The following is a 22,290-nucleotide window of genomic DNA, read 5'->3' as shown; positions in this document are numbered from 1 at the left end:
CCCAATGGGGGTACCACTATGTCTTCTAAGGAAAGTGTTCTGAATGGACCCACCGCCATTCTACTTAAAGGTATTTCTTCTTTTTTTTGTCAAGACGTCTGGGAGTTGGTAGAGTGAGTTTAGATTTTTACTCCAGCCTTTCTTGATTTTAGAAGGGCATGACATGCCTATATCTGTGTCTCCTCCTCCAGCTTTTCTTTTCGCATGACTATATGTAGTTGTGACTTTTCCATGTGTTTGTTGTGTCTTCTGAGCAGTTTGTCAGCTTTGGACACCTTTTAAGGTGTTTTCCATGTGTTTGTATGTGTTTGTCTGCCATTGGTTTCAATGGGGTTTGACGGTATATGTCGAACGTTCGACGAACACGTCCCTGTTCGACGAACCGAACCAAACCCGAACACTAGGGAGGTGGCTCAACTCTACTCTTGGGCCAGAAGGGGGCAATTAGAATTACTCTCGCCCCCTCTTCCCTGATCTTCCTGAGAACTAGAGGAATTAAGCACATCGGGGAAACGCATAAGCTAGAGAAAAGCTCCAATGGACTTGTAGGGAATCTACTATGCATGGTCGGTCTGTTACCCGGAGTGATGCAATCTCCCTGACCTGCCTGTTTTCCCTCGTAGCAAGCAGATCTATTACTGGTAACCCCCAGAGCCTGACTATCTGTTTGAATGTCTGTCGGTCCAGAGACCATTCTCCCTGCCGAAGGGAATGCCGACTGAGATAGTCTCCTTCTACATTGTGCTCTCCCTTTATGTGAACCGCTGAGAGGGAAAGGAAGTGAGCCTCGGCTAAAGTATCTGAGCAGTGGTGAACATTAGAGATTGCGACCTTGTCCCCCCTTGATGGTTGAGGTAGGTCACCACTGTCATATTGTCGGTCTGCACCCGTACATGTGAACCCTTCAGGGAAGTGAAGGAGCGAATATCTGACCGCAGAGAGTTCTTTTAAATTTGAAGAGATAAAGGCATAATGAGGGAGGTTTTTGCCAGACAAATTTATGGGATTAAGAGAGCAGCTGCCAAAATACCATTACAAAACAGCAAACAGTTATTTGAAGCTGCTGGTGCCTCTGGAGTCCCTCGAACCTCAAGGTGTAGGATCCTTTAAAGGCTTGCTGTGGTGCATAAACATAATATTCAGCCACCCTTAAACAGTGTTCACAAGCAGAAATGGTTAAAGTGGGCCCAGACATACATTAACACTAATTTCCTAATAGTCTTGTTTACTGATGAGTGTCAAGCAACCCTGGATGGTCCAGATGGATGGAGTATTGGATGGTTGGTGGATGGCCACCATGTCCCAACAAGGCTGCGACGTCAGCAAGGAGGTGGACGAGTCACATTTTGGGCCAGAATCACGGGGAAACAGCTGGTAGGACGCTTAAAGGTTCCTGAAGGTGTGAAAATTACCTCTGCAAAGCATATAGAGTTTCTGACTGACAACTTTCTTCCATGGTCTAAAAAGCAGAAACGTGCCTTCAGGAGCAAAATCATCTTCATGCATGACAATGCCCCATCTCATGCTGCAAATAATACCTCTGAGTCATTGGCTGCCATGGGCATAAAAGGAGATAAACTCATGGTGTGGCCACCATCTTCACCTGACCTCAACTGTACAGAGAATATTTGTAGTATCATCAAGCAAAAGATCTATGAGGGTGGGAGGCAGTTCACATCAAAACAGCAGCTCTGGGAGGCGATTCTGACTTCATGCAAAGAAATACAAGCAGAAACTCTCCAAAAACTCACAAGTTCAATGGATGCAAGAATTGTGAAGGTGATATCAAAGAAGGGTTCCTATGTTAACATGTAACTTGGCCTGTTAGGAGGTTTTGGAGTTAAATAGCTTTTTTGTTCAGTGAATGTGATCTCCTAATGCTGCAAATTCCACAAATGAGCATTTTCAGTTCTTTAAAACATATCAAATGTATAGAAATTCTACTGTGCCTAATAATTTGGAACAGTGCATTTTGAGTTTTCATTCATTTTGGAAATTATACTGTTATCATTGAGAGGTTTCGTCAATAAAATTTGATGTATAATCTAACGGGTGATGAAATTTATTAGACTGACGGTCATTTTCACCGACCATTTAGGAAAATCCGAGAAAAATATTATTTGCATAATAATTTGGAACACAGTGTAGTTCACAACCAGGAACAGTGCTAATGTGACCGTCCCGGCTGTAAACTACTGGGGAATGAATGAGAAGCTGCCGGCGTTTGCTCCAGAGACAAGTGCTGACGTCAATGAGTCTGCGCTCCCTCACAGCCTGAACTCAGATGACCTCTTGAGCGTGGGAAAACGCCAGCTGATATTTCCACGCTCAAGAGTTCAGTGCGGGTCAGGCTGTGAGGGAGCGCAGCTCAGTGACATCACCTCTATTCACTGAAGCTGTTCTCACAGTCGGCATGAACTGCTGTAACCTCATCACTTGCATTCTCCCATGGTCCTGAGGTTACAGGAGTTCATGTTGGCAGCGAGCACAGACTCAGTGACGTCTCCGCTAGTTACTGAGCCTGTGACTGCTGCGGCTCATTCATTCCCCAGTAGTTTACAACTGGGCCGGTAGCATTAGCAGCACTCCAGGTTGTAAACTGTATATCCCCCAGATAAGGATTACGGCATAGAATTGTCTGAACGACGGACAGGTATGGTATATTGTTGGTTTATTATTTTTTGTTACAGGAGATCGAGGGCTTCACTTGGATTACCAGTATAATAAAGATGGCAAAATTGTGTGATGTATGATTTCATTAAAGACTTTATTCTTACTGTGTGGTGTTTAACCCTTTACCAACTATAGGATTAGTAAATGGATAGGCGTCTTATTGACACCTCTCCATTACTAAGCCGGCTTAATGTCACCTTACAATAGGAAGGGTACATTAACCCCTCATTTCCCCACTTGCCACCACCAGAATGGGCACATCTAACAGATGTGGCTTTTCTGGGCAGCTGTGGGCTGCTGTTTTTAGGTTGGGGGGGGGGGGGGATATGGCCCCATACAAGCCTGAGAATAGCAGCCCACACCTGTGAGTCTTGCTGGGTTGGTTTAAGAACATAGGGGGCCCCACATCGGGTTTTTCATTCATTCATTCTCCCCTGTTCACGCTGCTCGCTGGCCGAGCAAGGGAGAATGGATGACAGCTGGCTTCAGCAGCAACCGCTGGGGAACAGCATTTACAATAGCGCTACTTCCCCAGCGGCCGTCCGTGCGGTACCAATGCGGCAGACCGTTGCCACACGTGGGCTGCACATAGTACACACACAGACACGGATAGCTGATACCGGAAATATCAGAACATGTGAAACCGGCCTAAAAGAGCATCATACTGTGTAGAGAGGACCTGTGCAGACCCTCCCCAACTCGCCAGCTAATTTGCCAGTAACAGGAACCCCTCTTTCCCCACGCACTCAGTATGCAGCCCCACGCAAGTAGCAGGATCCCCTCCTTCCTATGCAGCATGACCCTGTACAACCCTCTAACACGCAGCCCTCAGCTCCCCAGCCTTCTAACATGCAACCCTCAGCTCCCCAGCCCTCTAACATGCATGCATTACACGCAGCCCTCAGCTCCCTAGCCCTCTAACACGCAGCCCTCAGCTCCCTAGCCCTCTAACACGCAGCCCTCAGCTCCCCAGCCCTCTAACATGCAACCCTCAGCTCCCCAGCCCTCTAACATGCATGCATTACACGCAGCCCTCAGCTCCCTAGCCCTCTAACACGCAGCCCTCAGCTCCCCAGCCCTCTAACACGCAGCCCTCTAAGGCTGCCGTCATACTAGCATTATTTGGTCAGTATTCTACATCAATATTTGTAAGCCAAAAGCAGGCGTGGAACAATTAGCACAAAAGTATAATAGAAACATATGCACCACTTCTGCATTTATCACCCACTCCTGGTTTTGGCTTACAGATACTGATGTAAAATACTGACCAAATACTGCTAGTGTGACGGCAGCCTAACATGCAGCCCTCAGCTCCCCAGCCCACTCAGCGTCTTCTCTGCGCAGCCGCCTCACGATCACGAGCAGCCCCAGCTGGACGAGGCTTCCTTGTATCAGGTGGAGGACGCCCCGCCCCTTCCTGTGACAACAACTCGTCACGTGGGCATGACATGACAGAGGTCCTTTAGCACACTGACTGTGACTGTACACAGCCGGTGTGCACGCCGGTGTCGCCGGCTGACCTGTCACACTGTGTCTCCTGGAGGTTCCTATCCGCCATGAGTGCTCCGGGCACCACTGCTCGGTGTGACGTCCAGGCCAGTTTTGCAGCTGCTGGAAACAAAACCAAAAGTAACCTTTGTGTCCGGAAGAGCCGCAGTTCCGCCCTCCAGTCCACCGAGGCCACCGACTAGTGCAGTACCGGGCACAGTACCAAGTAGGGAGCCGGCGCAGGGCGGCACCCAGTCTGCATTGATGAGTCCTGGTGGAGCGGCTGTGTGGTGTGTCTGACCTCAGGTGAGTGTCCTGGGGGTAATACTGACATACGGTGCTCTCATTATACCGCCATGTAGTGCTGTAATACTGACATACGGTGCTCACATTATACCGCCATGTAGTGCTGTAATACTGACATACGGTGCTCTCATTATACCGCCATGTAGTGCTGTAATACTGACTTACGGCGCTCTCATTATACCGCCATGTAGTGCTGTAATACTGACATACGGCGCTCTCATTATACCGCCATGTAGTGCTGTAATACTGACATACGGCGCTCTCATTATACCGCCATGTAGTGCTGTAATACTGACATACGGTGCTCTCATTATACCGCCATGTAGTGCTGTAATACTGACATACGGTGCTCTCATTATACCGCCATGTAGTGCTGTAATACTGACATACGGTGCTCTCATTATACCGCCATGTAGTGCTGTAATACTGACATACGGCGCTCTCATTATACCGCCATGTAGTGCTGTAATACTGACATGCGGCGCTCTCATTATACCGCCATGTAGTGCTGTAATACTGACATGCGGCGCTCTCATTATACCGCCATGTAGTGCTGTAATACTGACATGCGGCGCTCTCATTATACCGCCATGTAGTGCTGTAATACTGACATGCGGCGCTCTCATTATACCGCCATGTAGTGCTGTAATACTGACATGCGGCGCTCTCATTATACCGCCATGTAGTGCTGTAATACTGACATGCGGCGCTCTCATTATACCGCCATGTAGTGCTGTAATACTGACATGCGGCGCTCTCATTATACCGCCATGTAGTGCTGTAATACTGACATGCGGCGCTCTCATTATACCGCCATGTAGTGCTGTAATACTGACATGCGGCGCTCTCATTATACCGCCATGTAGTGCTGTAATACTGACATGCGGCGCTCTCATTATACCGCCATGTAGTGCTGTAATACTGACATGCGGCGCTCTCATTATACCGCCATGTAGTGCTGTAATACTGACATGCGGCGCTCTCATTATACCGCCATGTAGTGCTGTAATACTGACATGCGGCGCTCTCATTATACCGCCATGTAGTGCTGTAATACTGACATGCGGCGCTCTCATTATACCGCCATGTAGTGCTGTAATACTGACATGCGGCGCTCTCATTATACCGCCATGTAGTGCTGTAATACTGACATGCGGCGCTCTCATTATACCGCCATGTAGTGCTGTAATACTGACATGCGGCGCTCTCATTATACCGCCATGTAGTGCTGTAATACTGACATACGGCGCTCTCATTATACCGCCATGTAGTGCTGTAATACTGACATACGGCGCTCTCATTATACCGCCATGTAGTGCTGTAATACTGACATACGGCGCTCTCATTATACCGCCATGTAGTGCTGTAATACTGACATACGGCGCTCACATTATACCGCCATGTAGTGCTGTAATACTGACATACGGCGCTCACATTATACCGCCATGTAGTGCTGTAATACTGACATACGGCGCTCTCATTATACCGCCATGTAGTGCTGTAATACTGACTTACGGCGCTCTCATTATACCGCCATGTAGTGCTGTAATACTGACATACGGCGCTCTCATTATACCGCCATGTAGTGCTGTAATACTGACATACGGCGCTCTCATTATACCGCCATGTAGTGCTGTAATACTGACATGCGGCGCTCTCATTATACCGCCATGTAGTGCTGTAATACTGACATGCGGCGCTCTCATTATACCGCCATGTAGTGCTGTAATACTGACATGCGGCGCTCTCATTATACCGCCATGTAGTGCTGTAATACTGACATGCGGCGCTCTCATTATACCGCCATGTAGTGCTGTAATACTGACATGCGGCGCTCTCATTATACCGCCATGTAGTGCTGTAATACTGACATGCGGCGCTCTCATTATACCGCCATGTAGTGCTGTAATACTGACATGCGGCGCTCTCATTATACCGCCATGTAGTGCTGTAATACTGACATGCGGCGCTCTCATTATACCGCCATGTAGTGCTGTAATACTGACATGCGGCGCTCTCATTATACCGCCATGTAGTGCTGTAATACTGACATGCGGCGCTCTCATTATACCGCCATGTAGTGCTGTAATACTGACATGCGGCGCTCTCATTATACCGCCATGTAGTGCTGTAATACTGACATGCGGCGCTCTCATTATACCGCCATGTAGTGCTGTAATACTGACATGCGGCGCTCTCATTATACCGCCATGTAGTGCTGTAATACTGACATGCGGCGCTCTCATTATACCGCCATGTAGTGCTGTAATACTGACATGCGGCGCTCTCATTATACCGCCATGTAGTGCTGTAATACTGACATGCGGCGCTCTCATTATACCGCCATGTAGTGCTGTAATACTGACATGCGGCGCTCTCATTATACCGCCATGTAGTGCTGTAATACTGACATGCGGCGCTCTCATTATACCGCCATGTAGTGCTGTAATACTGACATGCGGCGCTCTCATTATACCGCCATGTAGTGCTGTAATACTGACATGCGGCGCTCTCATTATACCGCCATGTAGTGCTGTAATACTGACATGCGGCGCTCTCATTATACCGCCATGTAGTGCTGTAATACTGACATGCGGCGCTCTCATTATACCGCCATGTAGTGCTGTAATACTGACATGCGGCGCTCTCATTATACCGCCATGTAGTGCTGTAATACTGACATGCGGCGCTCTCATTATACCGCCATGTAGTGCTGTAATACTGACATGCGGCGCTCTCATTATACCGCCATGTAGTGCTGTAATACTGACATGCGGCGCTCTCATTATACCGCCATGTAGTGCTGTAATACTGACATGCGGCGCTCTCATTATACCGCCATGTAGTGCTGTAATACTGACATGCGGCGCTCTCATTATACCGCCATGTAGTGCTGTAATACTGACATGCGGCGCTCTCATTATACCGCCATGTAGTGCTGTAATACTGACATGCGGCGCTCTCATTATACCGCCATGTAGTGCTGTAATACTGACATGCGGCGCTCTCATTATACCGCCATGTAGTGCTGTAATACTGACATGCGGCGCTCTCATTATACCGCCATGTAGTGCTGTAATACTGACATGCGGCGCTCTCATTATACCGCCATGTAGTGCTGTAATACTGACATGCGGCGCTCTCATTATACCGCCATGTAGTGCTGTAATACTGACATGCGGCGCTCTCATTATACCGCCATGTAGTGCTGTAATACTGACATGCGGCGCTCTCATTATACCGCCATGTAGTGCTGTAATTCTGACATGCGGCGCTCTCATTATACCGCCATGTAGTGCTGTAATACTGACATGCGGCGCTCTCATTATACCGCCATGTAGTGCTGTAATACTGACATGCGGCGCTCTCATTATACCGCCATGTAGTGCTGTAATACTGACATGCGGCGCTCTCATTATACCGCCATGTAGTGCTGTAATACTGACATGCGGCGCTCTCATTATACCGCCATGTAGTGCTGTAATACTGACATGCGGCGCTCTCATTATACCGCCATGTAGTGCTGTAATACTGACATGCGGCGCTCTCATTATACCGCCATGTAGTGCTGTAATACTGACATGCGGCGCTCTCATTATACCGCCATGTAGTGCTGTAATACTGACATGCGGCGCTCTCATTATACCGCCATGTAGTGCTGTAATACTGACATGCGGCGCTCTCATTATACCGCCATGTAGTGCTGTAATACTGACATGCGGCGCTCTCATTATACCGCCATGTAGTGCTGTAATACTGACATGCGGCGCTCTCATTATACCGCCATGTAGTGCTGTAATACTGACATGCGGCGCTCTCATTATACCGCCATGTAGTGCTGTAATACTGACATGCGGCGCTCTCATTATACCGCCATGTAGTGCTGTAATACTGACATGCGGCGCTCTCATTATACCGCCATGTAGTGCTGTAATACTGACATGCGGCGCTCTCATTATACCGCCATGTAGTGCTGTAATACTGACATGCGGCGCTCTCATTATACCGCCATGTAGTGCTGTAATACTGACATGCGGCGCTCTCATTATACCGCCATGTAGTGCTGTAATACTGACATGCGGCGCTCTCATTATACCGCCATGTAGTGCTGTAATACTGACATGCGGCGCTCTCATTATACCGCCATGTAGTGCTGTAATACTGACATGCGGCGCTCTCATTATACCGCCATGTAGTGCTGTAATACTGACATGCGGCGCTCTCATTATACCGCCATGTAGTGCTGTAATACTGACATGCGGCGCTCTCATTATACCGCCATGTAGTGCTGTAATACTGACATGCGGCGCTCTCATTATACCGCCATGTAGTGCTGTAATACTGACATGCGGCGCTCTCATTATACCGCCATGTAGTGCTGTAATACTGACATGCGGCGCTCTCATTATACCGCCATGTAGTGCTGTAATACTGACATGCGGCGCTCTCATTATACCGCCATGTAGTGCTGTAATACTGACATGCGGCGCTCTCATTATACCGCCATGTAGTGCTGTAATACTGACATGCGGCGCTCTCATTATACCGCCATGTAGTGCTGTAATACTGACATGCGGCGCTCTCATTATACCGCCATGTAGTGCTGTAATACTGACATGCGGCGCTCTCATTATACCGCCATGTAGTGCTGTAATACTGACATACGGTGCTCTCATTATACCGCCATGTAGTGCTGTAAGGCTAAGTGCACACGTTCAGGAATTCATGCAGAAAATTCCTGTGAAAAACCGGACATTTTCTGCATGAAATCCGGAAGAAATCCGCATGCGTTTTTTGCCGCGTTTTTTCCGCGGTTTTTTCCGGACACTTCCCAATGCATTTTGTAGTGGGAAATCCGCATAAAAACCGCAAAAAGAATGAGCATGTCCGGATTTTGTGCCTGATGCGTTTTTTATGCGGAAAAAAACGCATCATGTGCACAAAACATGCGGAATTCATTCTAAATGATGGGATGCTTCTTGTATGCGGTTTTTTTGCGGTTTTATAGCGTTTTTATAGGGAAAAACCGCGAAAAAACCAGAACGTGTGAACACAGCCTAATACTGACATACGGTGCTCTCATTATACCGCCATGTAGTGCTGTAATACTGACATACGGTGCTCTCATTATACCGCCATGTAGTGCTGTAATACTGACATACGGTGCTCTCATTATACCGCCATGTAGTGCTGTAATACTGATATACGGTGCTCACATTATACCGCCATGTAGTGCTGTAATACTGACATGCAGTGCTCACATACCGCCATGTTGTCCTGAAATACTGACATGCAGTGCTCACATTATACCGCCATGTTGTCCTGAAATACTGACATGCAGTGCTCACATTATACCGCCATGTAGTGCTGTAATACTGACATGTAGTGCTCACATTATACCGCCATGTAGTGCTGTAATATTGACATGCAGTGCTCACATTATACCGCCATGTAGTGCTGTAATACTGATATACAGTGCTCACATTATACCGCCATGTAGTGCTGTAATACTGACATATAGTGCTCACATTATACCGCCATGTTGTCCTGAAATACTGACATGCAGTGCTCACATTATACCGCCATGTTGTCCTGAAATACTGACATACAGTGCTCACATTATACCGCCATGTTGTCCTGAAATACTGACATGCAGTGCTCACATTATACCGCCATGTTGTCCTGAAATTCTGACATGCAGTGCTCACATTATACCGCCATGTTGTCCTGAAATACTGACATGCAGTGCTCACATTATACCGCCATGTAGTGCTGTAATATTGACATGCAGTGCTCACATTATACCGCCATGTAGTGCTGTAATACTGACATGCAGTGCTCACATTATACCGCCATGTAGTGCTGTAATACTGACATGCAGTGCTCACATTATACCGCCATGTTGTCCTGAAATACTGACATACAGTGCTCACATTATACCGCCATGTTGTCCTGAAATACTGACATGCAGTGCTCACATTATACCGCCATGTTGTCCTGAAATACTGACATACAGTGCTCACATTATACCGCCATGTTGTCCTGAAATACTGACATGCAGTGCTCACATTATACCGCCATGTTGTCCTGAAATACTATTACCACACAATTACCAAATAATACTTATGTTGTCATAAATCTGACTTCTGCAGTCTTATACATGAATACGTACACACAAGCAGTATACAGCCCTGCTCATCATTATTGGCAGCCATGAAGTGTAAGTGCATAACGTGGAATATCGCCTGAAAAAAAGTGAATCAAGTGAAACAGTTTTTTGTATAGAGAACTCGTGTTCAATACAAAAGAGCAAATGCTAAACAGTAATTTAAAACCGTGTCTCCATATATGTATTGTGACTGTCACACACCCGCGACCCGCTCCAGGTGTCCCGAGGCCGCTATTCGGGGAGCGCTGTAGCTAGTCAATCAACCCGAGTCCTGACCTCAATCCCATTGGAAGTCTTTGGGGAGAGCTGAAATCTGCCATTGGGAAAAGGAAGAATGGGAAAAAATACCAGAAATACCAGCTGAGAAGTGCAAGAAGCTTCTAGATGGCTACAAGAAACGTTTGGAGGCTGTCATCAATGCCAAAGGGCATGCAATCAAATATTAATTAGGGGTGTGTTTATTGCTGCACATGCTGTGTATTCTGTTCTTTGAAATTGCAACAAGTAAGTTGAAATCAATGTTTATTGTTGTATCACTTTGGACCACAAAAAAAAAAAAAAATCCTGAGGATATAAACTTGGTGCATTTCCATTTATTTCTGAAGATATTATACAGCTTATGAAAAAAATGAAGGGGTGTCAATAATGGTGAGCAGCAGGGTATATAACCCCCTACATACTATCACACTATATTCTGCGGACTGTGCGGTGGTCGTCCCCACAGAACAATGGCCTTATGTGCCCCGTGGGTGAGCACTGCTGTCTTCTGATATCGGGACCCCGCTGATACCTTCTGCCCTTACTGATCCGCACTGAGGAGTGGGTGATAAATGGTTACTTGTGTGATGCAGGACGGGGCCCCTGGCTGTAGACATGCCCGCTCTGTGGACTGTTATTAGGACGCTTTTCAGTGTACATTTGTGATAAGGTTCTGCCATGTTGTAAATGGTTCTCCTCATAAGTTGCTCAGTGTCAGAAGAGCATGAAGAAGTCGCGTCACTTCTGTGTATGAGGAATAAGGAAGTGTCGGCTCTTGTGTCAACCTGAATTACTGCTTTCCCACCCTGGATATACGCCTCAGTGCCTGCCATACCGGGGTTATGTGAAACGTCTCTGGTGTCATCCATCTGCTCCCTACTCGCCACTCTTGGTCAGGGAGGTGGAGTTGTAAGCCCAATTTTTCCACGCTTTGACCACAACTTTGACTAATGCCGCCAGAGCCCTAGTCTTGGTGCGTTTTAGCCATTGACCGTATCGGCCAGTTTCTTTCCTCTTGTGGCCAATATTCTGTGATATGTGAATATTGCATTATTGTGGTTTTCACATGTGATGTTTGGGTGTATTCATGTGTCATGGTCATATTACAATTTTGGGGAGGGGGGGATTGCAAAGAATTCTGAGTCATGGCCTCTTATTTACCAGGGGTTGTCCCACAAGCTACATACGGTATATCGCCTGTCCACAGGATGGAGGGTTATACGATCATGGGGCGATGACTGAAATCCCAACCAATCATGAAAACTGGGGTTAGAAAGTCCAGTGTGAATGGAGTGCTGCTGAGCATGTGACCACTGCAGGGTCCAGAACTCTTCATTTGCACAGAATATTTTGGTTCCCCCATTTTCGTCATCTGTATAGATTTAGGCAGCCGACACGGAGCGAACAAACCTTTATCGTGTGGCTGAGTAACGAATGTGCTGTAGAGGGCAGTCCCTGTGTGGATGTGCTATAGATTGCAGCAGTCCTGACAATTTGTGGTTTCCGCCCAGCAGGTTATATATGTATCCACTACCTGAACACGAGGAAGTTATCTGTATTTTGTAGTATTGTTTGGTGTAGGTATAGCTACAGCCCTACTGTTCTAAGTAATATAGTGTCCCTTGCAAAGTTGATGTACAATTGTCCAGTTAAAGGGGTTTTCTGAAATCCCCAATCTCACGGCTGCAGTTGGTTTAAAAAAAAAAAAAAGGACCATTGCCCACCTTCTCCAGGTCCAGTGCGGAGTCTCTGCTGCTCCCAGTGTTTATTGTCCACATCTTTGATGTCGCAGCACTGCAACCAATCATTGAGCTCATCGACTGTCTGAGTTGTTGATTATAGGAGACGTTAAAGGGAACCTGTCACCAGGTTTGGCCGATACGAGTTACGGCCACTGCCTTTCAGGGCTGATCTACAGCATTCTATATTGCCCCCGATCTGACCTGTAAGAGAAGAAATAGAAGTTTTATTATACTCACCTGCAGGGCGGTCCGTTCCGATGAGTGTCGCTGGTCTTGGTCCTGTGCCTCCCATCTTCTTACGATCACCTTCCTTCTTGCTTCATGGCTCCCAGGCATCGCGCTCCTGCGCAGGTGTATTATCTGCCCTGTTGAGGGCAGACCAAAGTACTGCAGTGCGCAGGCGCTGGTCCTCTCTGACCTTTCCCTGTTGTTTCCTTTTGATCACTGTGATAGGGTTTATCACACTGATCAAAATAAAAATAAAAAAAAATAGCAAATCAAATACCAATTTGTCACCCCCTTACATAGATAAAAATGATAAAATAACATTTTTGTTTTTCCAATTCTTTGCAGTTGGGGTTAGAACTGGGATTTTTTAAAAAAAGAAAAGAAAATTGCGATATGACAGCTAATGTTGAGTGCAAGTGCTCGCTACTCGAGTTTGCATCAGGTGCTCGGATATGCACGGAGTATCACATATCCCCGCATGTGTTTTTTTTTTTTTTTTTTTTTTGGGGGGGGGGTGTCTAAGAGCGGTGAAACATATGGAGCAGGGACTCGAGCATGTCACTAGAGCACCCAATGCACCCGAGGAAAGGCGTTACGTCTTCTACTCAAATGTTCACATTAAAATTTTTACATCACATTTTGCTTATGCGAAAGTCCCACGAGCCAAGATTAAGAATTTGTCAAGAGATTATTAAATAATGATCTATGAACTCTATCCGTTGCACTTGCGCTCAACACTAATGACGACATGCCAGCCTAATGATATCAAATTTTGTGTAGTACCTGTGGGTTTAAAATACTCACTATACCCCTGGATAAAGTGCTTGAGCGATGTGGTTTCCAAAATGGGGTCACTTGTGGGGGTTTTGACTGTTTAGGCACATTAGGAGCTCTCCAAACACAACATGGCACATTTGTACCCGTAAATTTTTGCATTCAAAATATCAAATGGCGCTCGTTTCCTTCCAAGTCCTGCCGTGCGCCCAAACAGTAGATTTCCCCCACATGTGGGGTATCTGCATTCTCAGAAGAAATTGCCCAACCCACCTGCCATTACCCTTGTGAAAATTAATTTAGATCAATTTATTTATTTTAGTTTCTTTTTTTTTTGGGGGGGGGGATCATTTTTGCTCCCACATTCCAAAAATTCCCGTGAAGCACTTGAAGGCTTAATAAACTTCTTGAATGTGGTTTTTAGCGCCTTGAGGGATGCAGTCTTTAGAATGGTGTCACTTTAGAATATTTGCTGTCATACTGGCCACCAAAGTGAATTCAAATGTGATGTGGTACATTAAAAAAAAAAAAAAAAAAAAAAAAAGTTTGTAGATTTTGTTGGAAAAATGAGAAATCGCTGGTCCACTATTAACACCCAACTTCCTAACACAAAAAAAGGTTTAATAAAATTGTGCTGATGTAAAGTAGACATGTGGTAAATGTTATTTATTAACCATTCTGTGTGACACCTCTTTCTGATTTTAACCCCCCCCCCCTAGGCATTTGTATCTAAAAGAGCCATCTTGCACAGCACTAATGCTGCATTCTGTCAAGGTGGCTCTTTTTTAGTTTGGGTCCCTGCACACGCAGGTCTTTCCCCCCCCCCCCCCTTCCCCCCTTCCCCCTCCTGAACACAGACCCACCACAGCCATCACTCAGGGCCTCTGCACGCCGGGCGCCGCAGGAAATATCAAAAGCAAAGCACCTTTATATAAAACACACCTACAAGAGACAAAATCTGCAGAAATGCCAAAGAAAATTTGCAATATAAGAAATTCGCCAAGTACTCACTGGAAATGTAGCATCAGGAAATCAAAATTCTCCCAAAACTGTGAACAAATGGGCTTGCTGGGAATATGGAGTTTTACTAGCAGGAACACACCAGCACTTTTTTACCTAGAGCGTCTTTCCGATCGTCCTTTGTGGCTGGTGGTGATATTTTTTTGTTTTCCCTTCAATTAATAAAGAAGTGAGTGACTTCTAAACAGAAGCAGCCTGAGGAGTGGTCAGTTTTTTTTTTTTGTTTTTTTTTTTTTTGCTGCTTTGCGTCATGGTTAAGGTGAACAATAGGCTGAACATATGCACAGCAAGTTGTGTTTACTTTGCTATGCATATGATCATTCGCTTTTTCAGGCATGCTGCAGAGAAGACCTGATTCAGAGCATAAACTTCAGAGCAACACTGAACCACAAAGGAAAACTTCTAATGCTGTTCTCAGACTGCACATAGAGCAGCGTCATAATCAATATCTCTTTCTAGAGAGGGGACGTTCCCAGCACTATACAACTGGTGTTTTTCCTTTTACTTTGGCTTTAAAACCAAGGCAAATGACAAGGCTTGTTGAAGGGTTTATATTGGCTTTGAAGAGGCACTTTGCATATTTAATTTCCCAGAGCAACATACAAGATTTAAAAGCCTCCTCATGTTGGCATGCCAGGCTTGGCATATCATTCTCCACAACGAGATACGTTACCCCTTGTATCCCGTTCAGACGCCTCTCGCCTAGCCAAATCCTTTCTCAGACACTTTACACTGACAAGGGTCAATACCCCGAAATACTGTGCCTTCAAACTGAGATTCTAGTTGGTCTTTTATCCTAAATTGTTGGCAAGGCTTGTTTAAAGGGCTGATAATGACTTTTAGGATCGTTACTTTCAAGTAAGTAGCACAAGAGTTCTAGTCCTCTTCCTTTCTGTAAATTGTATATTTAATTTCCCAGAGAAGCATTGCAAGGCTTAACAACCTTCTCATATTGGCATGCCAGGCTTGGCGTGTCACTGTCCACAAGGAGAAACATTGCCCCTTCGATCCCCTTTGGGGAAGTAATGGCAGATATAATTTTGTTTCTTATCCCTTTTGTCTTATTTCAGGTGATGTATGTTTCGTAACCTGAAGATTTGAAGAATTTCTGTAAAATAAAATGCCACTTTTAGCCGCAGTCAGCAGATATTTCCCGAGTTATTTTTTCTTTAAAGGGGTGTAGTGACACACCTGTGGTGACTCCATATAGGTCAGTGTTACAGCCTGGCAGTTATCCATCTCTGTAAAAAGTCAGGAAAATCATCACTTCTTATGATAAGTACGGTAGACAAGATCAGTATCTGAAAAGGGTCGTGAGTTGTCAGCTGCTAAGCTTGTGGGTATGTGATCCACTGGCCCTTGCTGGTCTTTTCTCATGTATAGCCTTAAACTAATACTTTCTTGAAATATATCTTGAATTTGACAGCATTTAGTGTTTACAGTAGCAGTCTATAATTGTTGCACATCTTGAATCTTTGCCCATTCTTCCTTGCAATAGCGCTCCAAATCTGTCAGATTACTAAGACATCTCCTATGTAAAGCGCCCTCTTCAGGTCACCCAAAGAGTTTGTTGGTTTCAGGTCTTGGCTCTGGCTTGTTCTGTTCTAAAACTTTTGATCTTCTTCTGGCAAAGCTGTTTTGTTGATTTTGAGGAATGCTTAGGGTTGTTGTTGTTAGTAAGTCCTGAGCAGGAAAAGAAACCTAAGGGACATAGAGCACTCTATATGAGTGTTTTGGGGTTGTTGTTGAAAGGGGAAATTAATATTTTTAACACAGGTTTGACTTAACATTTGGAACAATTCATAATTCCCTTGACTAAAGGAAGGCTGCCTCCACCATGCTTCACTGAGTATATGGTATTCTTTTGGTGATGTGACCTGCTATTATGATTCTCCAGCTCATTATGAGTTCAGTTCATAGACACCAAACATGACTATGTTCTTTTTAATTTAAGTGGTTAAAAAAAAATGGCGTCATTTTCCGAGACCTGTAGCATCTCCTTCATTTTTCGTGATTTGGGGCTGGGTGAGGGCCTATTGTTTGCATGCCAAGCTGACATTTTCATTGATACAATTGTGGTGTAGATACAATCGTTTGCCTCTTATTGCATTTCATTGCAAAATATTGGCAACCGAAAAAAAAAAACGGCGTTTTTTTTTTTTTTTTTTCCCTCTCTCCCCATCCTCCCTTGTTACGCCATTTAGCGATCAGGTTACTGTACTTTTTGAGCTCCTGAAATAAGGATGCGTTATAGAAAAATGGTTGCCATTCTAAACGTTTCACAAGATGTTTTCTTTTCAACTCCTTTAATTCAATCTGAAAGTCTACACTTCAATTGGATCTCAGTTGTTTTGTTTTAAATCCAAAATAGTGCCCTGCGGAGCTGAAATCACGAATATTCAGTCTCTGTCCAAATATTTCTGGATCTAACTGTAGATAATATATTTTATATCCACAAGTCTCTGGTATTCTGCTGGCTACAGGAGCTCCTGTTTTCTTCAATATAAGTTAATACATTTTATTTTATATAGCATTAACCTATTCCGCTGCCCTTTACAATTAAAATAAGTGATGTTGAACCGTTTCCCTTCATTTTCAAAAATAGAATTGGTTCTACTTTGTTTCAGCCATCATGGATCCCTTTATAGACGATGATATCTTTATCCTGACTCACGAGAAAGGAGATCATACAAGAAAAAGAGAAGCCAGTGCCTCTTCAGGGGAGGCCTCACACTTTGCCCTCATCACAGCATATGAAGACATCAAGAAGCGCCTCAAAGACACTGAACGTGAAAATGGCTCCCTAAAGAAAAGATTAAGACACCTGGAGAATAAGGTACATATAGTTTAATGGGAAGTCGGGGCTACTATTTCATTTTCTACATAAACTACTTTCACATGCCCCTCTTCTCCCTCTGGGTGAGGTCCTTATATTTTGTGCAATCCCTTTTGATATCGATCCCATTGGATGAAAGTAGAAACATTTGTCAGGATTTTCTTTTAATGGGACTTATCTATAGATAATACGAGCAGTATACGTACTTATCAATGCAGCCTTTCTGCCATGGATTAGCTATCGCTGAGTCTTGTGGTGCCTGTTCTAGACCCTGAAGCAAGTGAATTGTCTCTAAAAAATGTCAGACATCCAGTTAAGGCTGTTTGCAATATCCAAAATGTCGGAATGAAGTTGTCTTTATGCATACATAGTGGACGTATGTCTTGAACAGTGCTTTTCCCACTTTGTGTTGTAGACATACTGTATATTCCTGTCTCAGCTGTTCCACCTGACTCCAGATTTCTTTAAAGAATAAAAATGATGTATTTGTAGCATGTATGTGTTATGCTGAAAAATAATGTAAAAAATTGTAGCCTGTAACCTAACTATTTGAGACCTTGACCCATGGCACCTTGTTGGATGAGCGATCTGTAGGAAGATCGATCTGGTGCAAGCCTAGGTAGATCCACCAGGGTCTTCTCCGCCGTTGTCTTCTATCAAGCCATCAGGTGGCTGGTCTTCTTCTTTGCTTTTTGTCTTCTATTCTTCTGACCATTCTGTTCTTGTTCAGTTATTGCTCTCTTGTGCTTAGGGGGATTGGTGGCTATTGTGGTTCAGGGTTGAAGCCACAAAGGACCTGCGTCTTTAACTGGTCATCTTAGTTTCATCATTCACGGTTGGCTTTTCAAAGTACGTTATCTTTGAATTCTGCAGCTTTTCAGAGGGAAAAATGCATGGCTGCATAAAAGGAACCAATCTCTGACTAATGCTGCAAGATTCAGGCAGCTTGAATAGGCAAAGAGGCTCACTTTTTAAAGGTGCTTTCAGGAAAGTTGTGTTCCTTGGTACCATTATATATTAAAATAATAGAAGCACTGCCCTAATTGCCCTCCCCAACGTCTTTCTTTGCTTTTCCAATGCTGCTCTTGATGTCTGACCGCAGTGGGGGAGACAAGTTGACCGTACTGCAGCTCAGTGAGGTCAGGGGTCCTGAGCAGCTCATGTCATCTACACTGGAGCTCGTTGGTTGGCTGCAGCGCTGTTGATGGGACGTCAGTGCTGGAGACAACAACAGACACAGTGGTGGCGACCATGTGCTGGACCTAGATAGGATGAGTAAAGCAGCTCAGTTTATTGTATTAAAAAAACAACAACAAACGAACTGCGCCTGGGGACAAACCTCTCCTGAAAATAGAAAACCCCTGTAAGTATTTTTGAAAATCGTACTAATTTGTAATCGTTTCTTGCAGCTTGCATATATAACAATACACTGCAAGCTGCTCAATTTTGTTCAGTTTCCATTTCTACTGCCAGCTCCCTCCTCCCCATAACATTTCTTAGGTCTTTTTTTCAACCTATGCAACTATTTCCATCAAGTTCAACCTCTCTCCACCACTTACATATTCTTTTTTTTAAATTTAAATAGGTTTTTATTAACAATAAACGAAAAAGAACATCACATTCTCATCCACATTTCAATATGTTACATACACATTTTCTTATTTTTAAGAAACCCCAACATACCCACAACAACCCTCCCCCCCCCCCCCAATAGGACAGCTCATCCCCAATCTATACTCCCCTGAGGTCGCCAATGCCTCAAGTAGTTCTCACCTATCCGAAGCTTATAGTTCCCAACTTCTATTACTCCTATCCCAACTCAAGCCATGGAGACCACATTTTATTAAACATTTCTATTTCCCCCCGTCTCTTGTAAACCCCTTTTTCCAACCCACTTACATATTCTTGATCACTGAATTAAGTATAACCCACTGTCCTTTTTTTTTCTGAGGAAAGCATCCAGCCCTTTTTTAAATGCTGTTACTGCTATAACTGTAAAGAACCCTTTCCTATATTGTTGCCAGAATCACCTTTCTTCTGCCCATAGTACGTGCTCCCTGGACCTTTTGTACTGACTACACATGCATTGAATACATATAAATGAGATCTCCTTGAAGACGTCTATTTTTCTGAGCTAAATAAACCCAACTTTTCCAACCTCTCATATTAGAAGACTTCCATCCCTTGTAATAATCTAGTTTCCGCCTTTGAACTGACTCTAACTTCTGAATATCCTTTTTAAAATGTGGAGCCCAAAACTGGATCCCATAGTCTAGATGTGGCCTTACAAGTGATTTTTAGAGGGGCAACAAAACATTGGTGTCCCAGTATTTTATCTCTTTTTATACACCCTAAAATCTTGTTTGCTTTTGCAGCTTCTGCCTGACATTGAGTACTGCTGCTCAGCTCACTTGTAACCAGAACACCCAAGTCCTTCTCCTATTCTGTAGTCTCGCGTATACTTCCATTTAAACTGAAACATTGAAGCATTACTCTGTTTTTTCATTTTCGTATTTTTTTTAATGTTTGTTTTGAGTCTCGGGGTTGTTTTTCTAATGTATTATTATTGCTATTATTTTTGTAATTATTTAGCTTTGTGCAGAACCAAGCATGGGGGAAAGTGACAAAGTGAACAAAGCTTTCAGTGCTTTCCGTGAGATTTCTATTGAGCGAGACAATCTAAAAAAGAAACTCAGCGCAATGGTAAGTGTTCTCATCTACTACCTTGTGATGTTGGCTTCACCTTGTACACGGGCTTTTAAGGTTTTATGTTTACATACACTTTGGTCTCGTGGATTTATTGGTTAGTGTGTGTTTTCATTTATGTAGGAGAAAGAGAAAATGGAATTTACAACTAATTTCAATGAGCAGTTACAGTCAAAAGAAGTGGAGCTGCTGCAAGCAAAATCTGAGCTGGAGACACATCAGGGTAAGCTGCATTACACTGCTGAATGTGTGGGGGGCACTGCAGCTTTTAGCATCCAGGGCTGTGGAGTCGGTGTCCATTTTGGGGAGTTGGGAGTCTGTATAAAATGGACGGACTCCAATTTTCTAAAATATAAAATTGGGTACAGTAGTACAATACAGGATGTGCTGTAAATGTTTTTCATAATAATTTGGGAAAGTTATGAAATGTCCTATAAATATCTGTCCTTTTCCTGATGTAAGGATCTGGGCTTTTAGTTGAGATGAATCTGTGCTGCACTTAATGTACATGCTCAGTACTGAGGCAGTGCTGTGGAGATGAATCTGTGCTGCACTTTTTTAATTGCTCACAAAATTTAACCACTTTTCCCATAAAAAATTTTCTTAATTGCAACTCTGATCATGTGGTTTACATTGTTGAATGTACTGAATGTAAATTGTTCTATGTTGGATCTACTATTAGGAAGTTCAGAGAAAGATTCAGAGAACATCTTTATGATGTAGTACATCCTACACTTCGACATGTATCCAATGTATCTAACCACTTTATTAATTATCATGACAGGCAAACTATGCATCTTAAGACATTTGCCATTGAGCAAATACATAAAGATATACGCGGTGGTGATCGGGAAAAAAAACTGCGTGATAGGGAGGCTTTCTGGATTTTCAGACTCAATACCAGAGCCCCTTCAGGGTTAAATCTTAGAAAGGAGATTATGCTCCATTACAAACGAATCTTGTGTTGTTGTTTTTTTGTTTTGTTTGTTTTTTCTTTCCTTATTATCATTTTTATTTTTTCTATGTAATCGCACGTTGTTTATTTATATATTTTTCTGTCAACCTTTTCGTCAAGTAGTTTTAATTTGTTGACTATGTTGAGTTTATCACGTTTGTATTTATCTCACATGTCCATTTTAATTGTACTCACCTGCTGTGAACATACTTATTGCAACCTGTGTTTCTATCAGCATACTGAGGACTAAGGGCACATTTGTTGCTCGAAACGCGTCCAGTCGGGTGCTGGTTGCTCTCCTTTACCCACTATGCCGGTCATGTCTCAGCAGCATTTTAATGTGAACTAATAAAGTTTTTACATTTTATTCCTGGAGCTGGATCCATATTTCCTTTCGCTGCACTTTATTCACATGCTCAGTAGTGAGGCAGTGCTGTAGAGATGAATCTGTGCTGCACTTTATGTACGTGCTCAGTACTGAGGCAGTGCTGTAGAGATGAATCTGTGCTGCACTTTATGTACATGCTCAGTACTGAGGCAGTGCTGTGGAGATGACTCTGTGCTGCACTTTATGTACATGCTCAGTACTGAGGCAGTGCTGTAGAGATGAATCTGTGCTGCACTTTATGTACATGCTCAGTAGTGAGGCAGTGCTGTGGAGATGAATCTGTGCTGCACTTTATGTACATGCTCAGTAGTGAGGCTGTGCTGTGGAGATGAATCTGTGCTGCACTTTATGCATATGGTTTGGCTTGCCAACTTCACATCCTTGCCAGCATCTACAATAAAGGTGGACTTTCTCAAAATGAATTGGACAGCAAAATAGGCGCATAAATAGGTTCTACAAGATCTTAAAACATTTAGTTAGAGGAAGCTGTTGTAAAATCACTCACCACTCCAGTGCTCACATACCGGCTTTGTGTACTTGGCTGCAATGACAATGTCCGGTCTATTCAGGTGACTGCTAAATCCAGGTAGTCAAAGACCTACGAGGATCACTGGGCGGCAGGCGATTTTAACATCTGAGTATAGGTTCTTTAGTTAATTTATACTATTGCTTTCCTGTGGCTAAATTTTATAGGACCTTGGAAAGACCTTGAAAATGCACCTTTTTATAGGGGAAATACTTACACTT

The 22,290-nt window shown here is 44.1% G+C and overlaps 1 protein-coding gene across 2 annotated transcripts in view; it reads left to right on the top strand.

The window, feature by feature from the left end:
• The first annotated feature begins 4,090 nt into the window (after positions 1–4,090).
• The window catches only part of AZI2 (5-azacytidine induced 2), a 52,793-nt gene continuing 34,593 nt past the window's right edge, over positions 4,091–22,290 (top strand). The window contains exons 1-4 of one of the 2 annotated variants that reach the window (XM_069730014.1): positions 4,091–4,467; positions 17,286–17,494; positions 20,087–20,197; positions 20,324–20,423. In XM_069730014.1, coding sequence (XP_069586115.1) covers positions 17,291–17,494; positions 20,087–20,197; positions 20,324–20,423 — 415 coding nt within the window. In that variant the 5' untranslated portion in view covers positions 4,091–4,467; positions 17,286–17,290. The remainder of the gene's footprint in view (positions 4,468–17,285; positions 17,495–20,086; positions 20,198–20,323; positions 20,424–22,290) is intronic. The other variant, XM_069730015.1, reaches the window with a different exon arrangement.

This window comes from Ranitomeya imitator, chromosome 6 (genome assembly GCF_032444005.1).
Source record: "Ranitomeya imitator isolate aRanImi1 chromosome 6, aRanImi1.pri, whole genome shotgun sequence".
NCBI classification, from domain to species: domain Eukaryota; kingdom Metazoa; phylum Chordata; class Amphibia; order Anura; family Dendrobatidae; genus Ranitomeya; species Ranitomeya imitator.
Note: the sequence above shows the minus strand (reverse complement) of the source record. Positions and strands in the feature narration are given on the sequence as shown.